This window comes from Mytilus californianus, unplaced genomic scaffold (genome assembly GCF_021869535.1).
Source record: "Mytilus californianus isolate M0D057914Y unplaced genomic scaffold, xbMytCali1.0.p SCAF_3, whole genome shotgun sequence".
Lineage (NCBI taxonomy): Eukaryota > Metazoa > Mollusca > Bivalvia > Mytilida > Mytilidae > Mytilus > Mytilus californianus.
In genome coordinates, this window is record NW_026262679.1 from 130,917,853 (window position 1) to 130,932,765 (window position 14,913).

Genomic DNA, 14,913 nt, shown 5'->3' on the forward strand with positions numbered 1-14,913 from the left:
ATAATATTACCTTACTTGCAGTGCACTTCATATAGATTGAATCTTTATCTCATGAGACTACTTTTTTGCTCTCCCTTCAGTTGTCTCTTAAAACAGGTTTCAATGTTTACGTCTTTTGGGGTTTCATTTCGTTTGGCAATTGGTTGCTGATTCGTCAACGAATACTTTAAGATTCTATTCGTTTATCATAAGAGTTATATCATGGTATGTAAATGTAGACACAAACTAGAAAAAGTCGGACGAATTCTCTTTTCGACAATCTGTGAAAATTGGAGTTTCTGCTCACAGAACAAGAGACTCTATAGAGCCTGTGTTGCTAACCTATGTCTATGTGAATCTTCAACAAATGACAATCTCCAACAATAACGACAACAATAGAATTCATGACAAATGACTCTTTCTTGTAAATCTTGTATTGCTGATAATTTATTTATGTTTACAGTTTCTCTATTTTCTTTAGTTTTTGACCATAACACAAAAAGAGTAAACAAATCGTAAATTTTAGAGCAATAACTCATAAGAGTCTACTAAATGAAGGCAACAGTAGTATACCGCTGTTCGAAACTCATAAATCGATAGAGATAAAAACAAATCCGGGTTACAAACTAAAACTGAGGGAAACGCATCAAATATAAGAGGAGAACAACGACACAACAAAAACACAACAATAAAATGTAACACACACAGAAACGAACTATAATATAACAATGGCCATTTTTCTGACTTGGTACAGGACATTTTAAGAAAAAAATGGTGGGTTGAACCTGGTTTTGTGGCATGCCAAACCTCCCGCTTTTATGGCAATGTTAAATATAACATTAAAATGACAACATTACTTTACAGGACTACAATACAAACAAATGGGATAACATAAAGGACAGAGAAACACACGAATAATAGCTAACAAAAGGTACTAGGTTTAAAATTTAATACGCCTGACGTGCGTTTCGTCCACACAAGACTAACCAGTGGCGCTCAGATGAAAAAAGTTTGAAAGCCAAAACAAGTACAAAGCTGAAGAACACCGAGGACCAAAACTTCCAAAAATTTGCGCCTAACACGGCCAGGGTTTTCTGCCTGGGACACGAACATCCTTATTACTTAGAATAATTTATAATTTTGCAAACAGTAAATTTTATAAAATGACTATATAAATAAAGGCAACAGTAGTATACCGCTGTTCGAAACTCATAAATCGATAGAGATAAAAACAAATTCGGGTTACAAACTAAAACTGAGGGAAACGCATCAAATATAAGAGGAGAACAACGACACAACAAACACACAACATTAAAATGTAACACACACAGAAACGAACTATAATATAACAATGGCCATTTTCCTGACTTGGTACAGGACATTTTAAGAAAAAAATGGTGGGTTGAACCTGGTTTTGTGGCATTTCGGAAAAAAAATTGACTTGTTTGTAGATTTTATTTGCTGATCATTTTGACCTGCATACGGAGTATATATCTCCCAGTTGATACGATATACCAGGGCTTGTATTTCCTATCATGATTTCCTTGAAAGAGGGTTGCTGCTTACAAGGACGCTATTAAACCAAGAGTTCCAAGTGGTGAAGTTGAAGTCATTCCTTCGTAATTTTTACGGACGCCATCACGAGTTGGTTGACAGTTATGGAATATTCGTTTCACAGATGATAACGGATATGTTCCTAATATCGTAATTACAACCTCGTACCCTTTTTCCGAATGTAATTTACCGAATTAGACTTATTACTGGGTTTGTAATTACATGAGCAACACGACGGGTGCCACATGCGGAGCAGGATCTTCTTACTCTTCCGGGAGCAGCTGAGATCACCCCCAGTTTTTGGTGTGGTTCATGTTGCTCAGTCTTTAGTTTTCTATGTTGTGTGTTGTGTACTATTGTTTGTCTATTGGTCTTTTCTTTTTTTTTTATTTCCGACATATGAGTTTGAATGTCCCTCTGGTATCTTTCGACTTCATGTAAAATTCGTCATTTAAAGGCAATAATTCCGATAAGTATTCGATAACCATTTTTAACTTAAACAGAAAATTGGTAGAACTCAACATTTTGACATTTCTACTTCAGCCAGATTTTCCCTTTCTATAGCGGTTTCCAAAATAATAGACCAAACTTGCGTTTTACCCTTATGTTCTATTTTCCGCCATGTCTGCCACCAAAGTTAACATGCAGGGTCACGGGACACATTTTTAAGGTTAATAGACGATGGACGACAAGTGATCACAAAAGCGCACACTGGTCTTTCGGGCCAGGTGAGCTAAAATACACATGTTCTGGCAAAGTGTAACACGTAGTAGTCAATCATACATTGCAACTCATTTAATGGATTGATCCTTTTTCCTAGGCATATTTTGCGACCTATTATGCAAACAAACAATTATGTCGGCGGAAACATTGGTATGTAAATGTATGTGTTTTCATAAATGGAAGCGTACCCGACCATTACCCTAACCCTAACCCTAATCCTAACCATACAAGGTGAGATTAAACACACATATTCTGTCAAAGTGTTAACATGTAGTAGTCAATCATGCATTACAACTCATTTAATGGAGTGTTCGATGCTATAAGGCAAAATGTGTGGCTTATTATACAAACAAACAATTATATTGGCGGGAACATTAGTATGTAAATGTATGTGTATTTACAAATACCCGACCTGATTAAATGTATTTATGTTTTTGCGCGATACATAATAGTCTAGAGCAATTGTCAATCATTCAGAAAGAAGTGAAAAAAAACCCCAAATATTTCCATTTAAATTAAGGGACGAAAAAGAAATACGACCCTAATATTATTAAAATATTGTTCATGTATGTTCATAAGAATAAAACACCAAACATTTCCCTAATGAAAAATAAGCAAAACAATAGAAAAAAAATATACACACTAAGGTGAATAGTCGGTGCATTATCATCATTATAGGAAGACGTTTCTGCCGCCAAGGTTGGGTATTTTTCAAGTAAAGTGGTAAGCAGAAAAGTTCCAGTATCCTGTACATCAAACTTCAATGTATTATCCTAGATAATTTTTCAAGAACTAGCAAAATTGCCAAGTCAATCAGACGAACGTCAAACTAACGTATTTTAAAAAATTCTATCGTTCTAGTAAAGATCTGTTCATTTGTTAATAAATCACTACCACAAACAAGTATATTTAGATATTGATTTGAATGTCACCTATTTCATAACTTAAATGCAAATAGTATAATATCAAATTAGCTTTCTACTGTCCAATATCTTACAAGTACGTAAAAGATCGTACGAAAGTAATTTGTTCTTCTTCTACTTTCTGAACTGAACCACGACTGAAAGTTTTGTCATGAATGTATTCGTTCAAACAATAAAATTTAGACAAAACTAAGTTGAAAGATACTAAAAACAAGGACCTATTAAGAAAACCACAATACTAGATTCGCTTTGAAGTCCAAAAAAGGTAATTGCAAACACATGCATTAAAATACTACTATTAAAGCTAGTTAATTTTTTATTTTATGCTTTAAGAACGGACGATATCATAAATACTTTCTGAATCGAAACTTAACAAACAAGCCACATACCTCATCTCATTTTTAAAGTAAAGAATGTTAAAAGTTTCTATTGTTAATCAAAACACAAGGTTTACTCCTGTAGTGTTTTGTTTTATTTATTACTTTTTATAGCGTTGAGAAGTCTTTTGTGTCCCCATTCGTTTACATTTTCATTGGTAAAATAACGTACCAAGTGGGCGTAAGAGAAATACGTTTACCTTACCTGATCGCGCCAATGTACAAATTTTGTTGTCAGAACTGAAAAATCTGATCGTTTTAAATGAAGGAAAATCCAGAAATACACATGCAATACAGGAACAGGTGCGCCTTACATTTATGCTAGTTCTCGTGGATCGAAAGCATTGCTAGTGATCTATAATTTCATCCATCAGAGTAAAATAGCAAGTCTTTTATCATTATTGAGCAATAAGACATTTTGAAAAAAAAAGTAAATTATTGATCTTAGTACATACTCGTGCAAGTTATTGCTACTGCCTGACTGCAATTGTTTTTCCCCCATTCCGCATGTATACACGTAGCCAACTTTTTTTCTTCTCCTTTGCAGTTTATTTCGGTTAACCATGTTTTCCCAGTAGTATGAAAATATGTGAACGTTATATATCCAGACCTGAAACACATTGATAATACTTGTATTGATATCTGACAACGATTTGTAAGTTGCTTCATTGTTGGAATACATGACGAAATATGTTGATATTAAACATGTTAAAAAAACTGCTTTTTAGGGATGGGTTAAGGGTTAAGACAGTTAGATCGTTGATACAAATTAGAATTAAACTGAACGAGTCTATGAATACACATTTTACAGCGATCTTTACAGACCAAAATGTTGTTAAGTACCATTCCGACCTTCATGACATACATGTTGTTGTCCCCGCAGAAAACGCCCCGAACAATATTGTTTTTGTGAATAAATCGCATCACATAAACTGCTTGATAGAGGAATTAGTTTTTGGCAAATCACTTGTAAACTCAACTTATACCCCTAGACACTTAAAAAGGAGGAAATCCCAAATAAGCATAGGCCAAACCAGCAAAAGCATTGTCATACTACCTAATCTTGGGGTTGCGTGAATCAGATATAAATAATGAAAAAGTCCAAAGATCTCTTGAAGTATATAGAATCTAAGTCTCTTACATCTTGCAATAATACTTAAACAATTGAATATTCTACCCTTTACACAAGTATTTTCTATTTCTAACTAAAAAAATGAAATAATTGGTCCTGGTTTTTTTTTTACAATAAAATAGAATGGCCAAGGTAGATACACATATCTTGTCTTAGGTAGATATAAATCATTTTTTGTAAAAAAAAAATACAAAGAAATTTCTGAAACTGATATTATCAAGATGCTTGATATCTAGATTGATGACATATTAATTGCGTTTGGAAGATATAGTTTTAAACTAACATTCGGCATTCTCATGGGAACCAACTGTGCACCTCTTCATGCTAACTTGTTCCTTCATTTATATTTGGCTAACTTCATATAGTATCTTCGTAGGAAGACTTAGAAGCTAGCATTATCCTTTAACTTCACGTTCCGCTATATAGATGATGTTCTCTCAACAAACAATTCAAAGTGTGGTTATATGTTAACAAAAAGGAATAGCCAACGTAGATACACGTATCTTGTCTTAGTGAGGATAAATCTTACTTTGTAAAAAATCACTCTGTTTCATACAAAAAACTCTCAGAAACTGACATTATCAAGATGCTTGATTTCTTGATTGACAACATATTTATAACGTACGGAGGACGTGTTTTACAAGAAATAATGGGAACAAACTGTGCTCCCTCTTTTTGCCGACGTGTTACTTTATTCATATGAGGTTGACTTTATACAGAAACTTCTTAAGGAGAACAGAAAAGAAGTTAGCAGTATTCTTGAACTTTACTTTCCGCTATATTGATGATGTTCTCTCACTAAATAATTCAAAATTTGGTGACTATATTGAACGCATTTATCGTAATTTCTGCTTATTGCTATGTTTTGTCTAGTTTTAAGGCAACAAAATACGAACAAACTCATAAAACTTGTAACTATACGAGGGATTAATGAAAACGGCCGTCAATTCTGATGTTTGCTGTATCTTAGCAATGGTGGAGTGAATAAATAATCCCTAGAAGAAAATAGTGCGTGTATTAAACTTCTAGAACCGCTGATACATTAACATACATGTACAATGTTCTAACAACTCTTTGATTTACATGCGGGGCAGAGCTAATAAAATAACATTCTTTTATGTATTTTGTATGGACCAAACGGGAATATCTTTAAATTCTACAATGCGAATAAATGCGAAGCTTAAAGCTATCTACGCTGCATCTTACCTCTTTACTACGACACTTACATGTACTTATAAAAATATACTGCGAGGTATACAGCCAAATGCGCTGCTTCTTGCCTCTAGTAAACGACGGGGTCCTTGCTGTAGGCCAAATGTAAACACAGCAAAAACTAATGAACTTGACCTTGCTCTGGTATTTATTTTAAAATTCCAGAAGTAAACATTCTAAGCAGGAAGAAAAACATAACGTCAAACGCTGACAGAATATTTTGGAGTCCTCGACACATCACAAATTTGCGCCATATTTGGCGTTATCGAACCAGCTTATAACTTAAAGTAAAACGTACATTAATTGCTCATTAAATATACTTAAAACTAGGAATAACTTCTGATAATTTATACAAAATCTTGAAAAACAAAAGTAATAATATTTCTTTACTTGGGAATCACCAGTGCACACATTTTCAACAGCATCTATCACATCGCACTTGAGATAAAGGATAGAACAGTTACAGTTAAGTCTGCCTCATATCTTGACTTACATCTAGAAACTGACAATTAAAGTCGTTTGAAAACAAAACTAATCGACAAAAGAGATGATTTCAACTTCCCAATTGTGAACTTTCCATTTCTATGTAGCAACATTCCAGCAGCGCATGCATAGGGAATATATATCTCCCAGTTGATAATCATGTCTTTTTTTTTTAGCAATGGCGTTGTCAGTTTGTTTTTGACTTATGAGTTTTAATGTCCCTCTGGTATCTTTCGCCTCTCCTTTGACAATTTCAGCCAGGAGGAATAACAAATTGCATATATTGATGCATAAGGAAATAATATGCTTCGCATCATGAGAAAACTATTTCAAAATAACTCCTAAAATACACGGTTTGCTCGTTACTAGTATTGAAGAAAATGATTACATTTTTAAGTACTCTTCCTACATCTGTCATTCAAGTGGGAGGTTTAACTAGCCAATTAAACCAGGTTAATCCCGCCAGTTTCTTTGGGAAATGCTTTTACCAAGTCATGAATATGGCAACAGTTTTTTCAATTGTCCAGTTGATTGATTTTATCTGTTTTTGTAATGGAATTCAATTTTTTGAATTTGCTGTGAAGTTCGTTTTATGTCAGTGTCGGATCAATGCATTTGAATGGGGACATATGGTTGGAACCCCCCTTTATCCTAGGTTGAGAGTCCCCCCCCTCCCCCTTTAAAAATAGCTAGATCCGCCCCTGTTTAATTATAAGCCTGGGATCTTTTATGAGTTCGCATATGTCGTTTGATTTTGACGTTTTAATTTACTGACAAGAAATTAAACTGTAACATGCAAGCCGGTTTATAGGTTCGAGACGAGGACCCCTTTTACACATTTATATGGTAAGACAGATATAACATGCATGTAGTACAAAAAATGCCACTTTACTTGTTTTTACACATACTAACATACTAGATATCCCATAAAAGGCCGGACAGGACATTCAACATGTAAAATTTGTATCGTTAATGTTATAATGTAAACATTTAGAGCTTTTATTTTTAAACAAAAGTTTTTTTAGTATAGAATTACAAAAAATAAGTATAAGATACAGAACAAAGGTAACAAAAAAAAAACGAAAAAAACAGGCTGGTAACAACCGTTTCCGTATGGTTTTTCTGCACGAGTAGTCAGGTCAAGTCCGAGGCGATAGCCGATTTTGACATAACTACAAGTGCAGTTGTTACCATCCCGTTCATTTTGTTACTTTTGTTTTTTATCTGACTTGTACGACGTTTTCAGTTAGAAAGTAATAGATTTTGCATTTAAGACGATTGCATAATTAAAAAGAGTTAACAAAAAAAAAAATTGCATACCGGTTTATGTACCACGGAGATATTTAGTCTTTAATAAATTAGTATTTTGCGTTAGCACTAGCGCTTCTCAATTCTATCAGCTGTGCGCGAGTAAAATGTTAATCATTGCTTAATCCTTTGATACATATCAGTGAAGTAAGAATAGCTTGAAAAGTTAAGAAAAAAGGGTGGATTCTTAAAGCGACAAGCAAAAGAACTTTAATCTATATTTTCTATCATAATAGTCTAATAATCTAGAAATAAGTTCATGTCCTATTTCGTAGCCACTTTATATTTTAATAACGAAATGAATTGCCAAAGGGTGTTTTTTTTTTTATAGTTTCCCCCCTCCTCACCTTTGCAAGCGTGTAATACAGTTACGGTCCCCTCACCCGCATCCTACGCCCCTGAATTTATACATACCCCTCCACACCAAGAAAAAAAGCATACATACGTACAAACAAACAAAAAAATATGTTTTGCCTCCTCCATCCCCCATTTTAAAAGTGTAGGTTGTAATTGCCTCCTTCCCCGACGCATACCCCCCTCCCCCCCTAAAAAAAAAGTAAAAAAAAAAGCAAAAAAAAAAAAGAAACAACAAAAATATGAATATCAGATTTAAGACATTTAAAAATGCAATGACGTATGCAATAAGATATAGTTACCTGACAAACGTAATACAACATGTATGAATATTTTCAAAATCAATAAAATAAAGAACAAGATATATAAATATAAAACAAAATGTATTTCTGTTTTATTGGTATAACTTTCAATGAAAAATAGCTTATTTTGTCTCGTTTACATTTTTTACGCAACTTGTTCTGGAAATCAATTTTTTGTTGTTTATTTTCATGCTTATTAGTCACGTGATATTCGAGTAGACCCAAGTATTAATCACGTGACACAATTTTTTTTTTCATTTTCCATCCATATATCTGAATGGGTAGAATTTATTGACGTTGAGCATTCATAATTCGACTCAAGCAAATGCCTTGAAGGCGAAATCCTCCTTATAGTTCGATTTTGAACATTTAAAAGATTTCAACTTAACTGCTAAGCAAACACACGAGAGGTGTGTACGTGGAAACATTTATGGGTGCAGTTACTCTTGCAGTCAGTAACTTCGTAAAAATTTTATTTAATTTCAGCATTTTGGGACATAATTAGCCTTTTTATAATTATAATTTTGATGAACACTTTTCATATAAATTATATTTATAAAACAAGGTAATTAGGTCACAAGGTGTACAATAAAGTGCTTATGATCTCACTGAATGTGTCCGTGTTACATCCGTTACTGTACTGTTTTTCTATAGCTCTGCTGTACAAGAAATGCCAAAGCAATGCTAAAGAAGAACAACAAACTTTTTGAATTAAACAATAAATATGAAACTTATCAACACTCACTGTATCCGCATTTCGAAAGATTGGTCATTTCCAAAATACCGATACAGTACAGGAAATTAAATTATTTTTTTGAAATTCAAATAAAACGCAGTTTATTTGAACATTTAGAATTCAAAATAAGTTAATTAGATAGTATTTGATGTAAAGAGCTTGAATAAAATAGGATGTAAAATACAATTTAGATGTAACTCTTATTTTGAATTTATTAAATTGAACTGTGAATAAACAAAAAGCTTATTTCTCAGCTTGCTCGTGTTAGTTCAAACCCGGAAACTTTTGATTCCATTACTGAACCTTTCGTTCGTTTATATATTTGCAAATTAAAGTTAATCTTTTTTTTGTCTGAAATGATTGTCAACAGGTTGACGATTAAATCATTTTGAATCCCGGTTATATTGCTCCAAAATATAAGGATCCGAATTAATACAAAAAACCTCAGATAAAACATTATAATCAGAAAACTTCATTTAGTGTTCAAATTGACACATGCATATATACAATTACATTTTATCAATTGCGTTTTTCAAAAAGTATATTGTTGTATATGTTGCATACCTGTCTCCAAGCTGTCGACAGGCAACTGTAGCATCAGTTTTGTCAAAGTAATCACCACAGACTGCTCCCCATTCGTTGTCGTGAAATATCTCTAATCTGTTTGAGATGATACGTATATCACCTTAAGGAAGAAAACAAAAAGTGTTAATAACATGTGCGCTGGAGCAATACATTTCATTAAATTCTTCGGTGGACTCAATTAAACGAACACAAATATTTCATCCGATTACGTTTGTGGTCTTCTAGTAGCTTACTCTAAGAAAGACGTGAACGGATCCTGTGAAAAGTAAAACCTGTGATTTGATATTCCGGAACTTCAATGTCTAAATTAGAATTTCCTTAATGTCCGGAAATCGATACTACAATTCAATGTAAAATGTAAACACGAATACATCTTATTATATCTATAGACTATATGAATCTCTTGATTAACATCACAGTACCCACATTGCACTGAGAACCCACTTATATCCATTTTGCCAAAAAAGCAGAGGAGTTCTTGTAGTTTTTCTTAGAGACTAAACAATTCTTATTTTCATACGTTGTCATTGAGATTGTCTTTCAACATCGCTGAATATCCTTTTATATAAACAAAACGTACACATTATATACCAAACAGATGAAGTTGGCAGTGGAAAAATCAAAATTAATTAAAACGTTGCATGTGAAAACTATAAGAAGTCTACTTTTAAAAAAGAGAAATTAAAATATATCACAGACATCCATTTCATAACAAAATGCATACCAAGAAGGGACTACTGCCAAATTGTTTAAACTAGAGGCTCTAAAGAGCCTGTGTCGATCACCTAGGTCAATGTATCTTCAATGATAAACAGGAGCCTGTAATTCAGTGGTTGTCGTTTGTTGCTGTGTTACATATTTGTTTTTCGTTCATTTTTTGTACATTAAATAGGCCGTTAGTTTTCTCGTTTGAATTGTTTTACACTTGTGATTTCGGGGACTTTTATAGCTGACTATGCGGTATGGGCTTTTTTTCATTGTTGAAGGCCGTACGGTGACCTTTAGCTGTTAATTTCTGTGTCATTTCATCTCTTGTGGCAATCATAACACATCTTCTTTTTCTTTTATATGAAAAATATATCTTTTTTTGTTAATCTTTTGCTGATCATTTTTTGTTTGCAGTTTTTCTTGATCTTTAGTTTTTGCCAAGAAAGTGTAAGCAGAAATTGTCATTTACGGGCAATCACTCTGATAAATTGTCTACTTATGATTACGGCAAAATTTGAGTTACTTGTAGATCTTGTCTTGCTGATAATCTTTGCTGTTTAAATTGTCTATCTATCTTTTATATGTTTTAAAGATAATAGGCAAAAACGCCAAAAAAAAAAAAAAAAAAAAAAAAAAAATGGCGAATACCGTCATTTAAAAGCAAGCAATCTGTTAAAAAAGTCGACTGACGATTTCAGCCTTGTTGACTTATTTCAAGATCTCGTCTAGTAGATAATTTCTGCTATTTAAAATATATATCTATCTACTTTAGTTTTCAAGATAATAGACAAAAGCCCTAATAATGAGTAAAAACATCATTAAAGATCAATAACTGCAATTGACTGACAATTCTGACCATTTGACTAATATGTAGACTTGCCTTCTTGATCACTTTTGCTTACTTAAGTTTCTATTTATCTTAAAATGTTTAACCGTTGGACGATTTCCTCCAATGCCCGAAATGAAGCACTTGGCTAGCTTATCATTTTTGCATTTTAAATTTCTTTCTATCTTTTAAAATTTTTAAGATTTTAAGACATAAGGCGAAATTGCAAAACATTGGCAAAATCGTGATTTAAGGGCAATAACTCCTTAAAAAAGTCGTCTGACAGATTTGACAGACAACAGATAGAATTCAAAATTTTGAACATTATGCCCTTGTCAGATTTTTTCTATCATGGTTATAAGTTAGGTGTTCCTCCTCATCATAGAACCTTTGATCGTTTGAAGGTCGGTTCTAACCCATTTTTTTATAATTCAATATGGATTCACATTTATTGAATTATACATCTATAAGATATATGGACACTTTTGTCGGTTTCTTAATTAACCCAAGGTGGAAAAACTATCAACATAGGTTCAATTTGGACTCTTGTTATCTGTCGATCGGTCGAAGATAGTTGGTATACACATATACATATGAAGAAAAGGAGTTGTAAAGTATTATACTAAAACCTTGAGACAGTAAACCAATCACAAAATCAAAAATACATCTAGATTTTCGGACCCCCTTATCTGTATTGGTCTAAAAAAAAATCAAAGGATCTGCCATTAACCCCAAAGAAAAAAACATGAAAGATATGTCAGATATACCACAACAATTAAAAAAGTCCCTGACTTGATAAAGGCAATAGTAGTATACCGCTGTTCAATGGTCATAACTCGATTTAACTGAAACAAATCCGGGTCACAAACCAAAACTGAGGGAAACACATCAACTATGAGAGGGAAACAACCGAAACAACAGAAACAATGAACTGTACAAAAGCAAACGCCAACATACATAAAAAAAGACTATTAGATAACAACTGCCATATTCCTGACTTGGTACAGGACATTTTAAGAAAACAAATGGTGGGATGAACCTCGTTTTATGGCTAGCCAAACCTCCCGCTTATATGGCAATGTTAAAAATACCGCTAAAATGACAACATTACGTGACAGGAATGCAGTACAAATAAATCCAAGAACACGCAGGACAGAGAAATACATAAATTAATAATATAATAGTACATTTCAACATGTAAACCACAGAATAACAACGATCACCTAAAATTAATTTACGACAGTACACAAATTCAGCATAATGGAAGTATGAACTGTGAGTCACACGAATGTATCAACGCCACAGAAAGTGAAGTCACAGGTAAAACAGGCAGTTGAAAATGGGGTAGGGATAAATATTTGATGAATATATTCTTTGATTTGCATTCCTGGAAATTGTTTATCCATCCATCATTTGTCTTTTGAAGGGTAAACATCGGGCACTTTTTATGAGGACAAACATAAGCTTCAAATTTGAATTCCTTTATTTCACTTTTCGCGTTTTTTTAAATTACATACAGGAAAAAGACTGCACTGTTTTAATTTTACTTATTATTTATTTTCTTAACGAAAAACATTTAATCTTTACTCAAGTTTACTTCTTTTCTAAAAGATTTTCTTTGACGAAATGATTGGCTAGTGACAACCGTATCTAAATCAATGTATATTAGGAAGCTATAAAAAAAAAAATCAGCGTTAAGACTCTCGCTACCCTTTATAAAGAAAAAAAGAGTGCAAAGCTGTCCAATCATTAAGATTATTGATTAGAAGCTTTTTATTTTATTATGTGATATAAAATCCTTAGAGTTCGGTATTTTTGTTAATTCATTTTCCCCCATTAAATGCAATATCTAATCATTTCTTTCTTCCTTTCAATAGGAAAAAATAATCGTGTGGTCTATGCAGGATAAACATCACTTCATATGTTTTCATATTATGACAATATTTAAAGTTAAAGGATAAAACCAGAGATTTTAAATTTACATCTTGCATGCAGAATATTGAAAGCAAGCGAAGAGTTTGCTATATGATATCTATGAAGATATAAGTTGTATGAATTGCGCATGATACACGCATTACTTTTGCATGTACAATTTAGTAGCTTTCATTCGTAAATCATGCGTTTACAATATATGCAATATACGCATGGACCAATACGTGCGAAATGTGTTTATGAACATATCCAACATTAGTTGTTCTGCCGATTCGAGCTTATAAAGGGGAATTTAATGCTAAGCTTGGCGTATCCATGTTCAATATTAGTAACTCATTAGTGGTTGTCTTTAATCTTATTTTAGTGTTTTTGTCATTTCTCTAATTTGGAGTTGAGTTCAGATCTAAAGTCACTATTCAATTAACACACCATTTTGGATGACAAAGAAAGGTTCTTTACATTCATTTTAATTTGGGAAACAGCAAGCTCACACAATAGAACTACACAGGTAAAGGTGTCACGTATGATATGCCCACGAATGTCGATATGTGCGAAATTCGTGAGTGCATCATGCGTAAATTATGCGATATATGCATAAACCGCGTGACAATAAATCCATTTAAACACAAATTTGCGTTAATGTTCATTTTTAAAATTCTTATACAAAATGGGAAATCACATCCTTATTTTAACGGTAATAATGTTTATAGAGCACGTACATTTTAATTACCATATACGTAAAGTTAAAGATCCTTTGAATAAAGTTATTCTTCGAGGATATCATTTTAAAATTGTAGTAAGATATTTGAATTTGATTTATATTGGTAATAATACTGATATTTTTTTTAATAAATTAAAACTTTACTTATGTATTACTGATAGTCCTAAACCCTGTCGATATTGTGTACTTATATTTTGACATTGCACAAGGTCATGATTTTCCCAGATTGTTGATGACGTCTTTTCACTAGCTAACAGTAACTGCGATTAATTTTAGATTTGTACTTTGTGTTTTTTGTCTTTATGTTGGACAATGGATGCTTTAGTAAAGCTTGCCGATTTGAAGAGTCGAGCCAACAGTTTATTACAGTTTGTTCTTATGTTGTGTTGTTACATCATTGTCTCAGATTAGGGGAGGATTGAACGCTGCTCATAAAATGTTTTTATAACTGACGGTATATTTTGAAGCTACCTATCGTTTTAAAATGTATTCCTCTCAAAGAAAAAAAACTAAAATTCCAACAGATAGATTGAACATGGATGTATGAATACACTGTAACGTCCGGTCAGTGTTTTTGTTTGATGTTTTTCTGTTTTTTTTTGCCTTTTTCTACTGATTTTTATAGTTTGTTCTTATGCTGTGCTGTTACACCGCTGTCCGATGTTAGAAGAAGGTTGGGTGCTCACAAACATGTATTACCCCGCTACATTCTTTATGTGCCTGTCCCAAGTCAGGCGCTTGTACCTCAGTGGTTGTCGTTGGTTCATGTCTGTCATATTTGTTTTTCGAACAGTACACAGTTTTGTTATAAATTAGGCCGTTAGTTTTCCTAATTCAATTATTTCATATTTTTCATGTCGGGTCCTTTTATAGCCGACTGGATTTTTCTCATTGTTTAAGGCCGCCTATAATTGCTTACATCCACTTCATTTGAAATTTGGTGGATATTTGTCTCATTGACAATCATATCAAACCTTCTTATTTTTATATTGGCACATATAATTCATTGGCTACAGTTGTTTGCCCGGACAAACTTATTGCCAATTCAGCTTTAAAAT

The 14,913-nt window shown here is 32.9% G+C and overlaps 1 protein-coding gene across 1 annotated transcript in view; it reads right to left on the reverse strand.

Moving 5' to 3' along the window:
* The window catches only part of LOC127736245 (scavenger receptor cysteine-rich type 1 protein M160-like), a 325,222-nt gene that overhangs the window by 84,429 nt on the left and 225,880 nt on the right, over window positions 1–14,913 (reverse strand). Inside the window, exons 9-10 of the mRNA XM_052246842.1 lie at window positions 9,648–9,768; window positions 4,012–4,166 (exon numbers count right to left, since the gene is read on the reverse strand). Coding sequence (XP_052102802.1) covers window positions 4,012–4,166; window positions 9,648–9,768 — 276 coding nt within the window. The remainder of the gene's footprint in view (window positions 1–4,011; window positions 4,167–9,647; window positions 9,769–14,913) is intronic.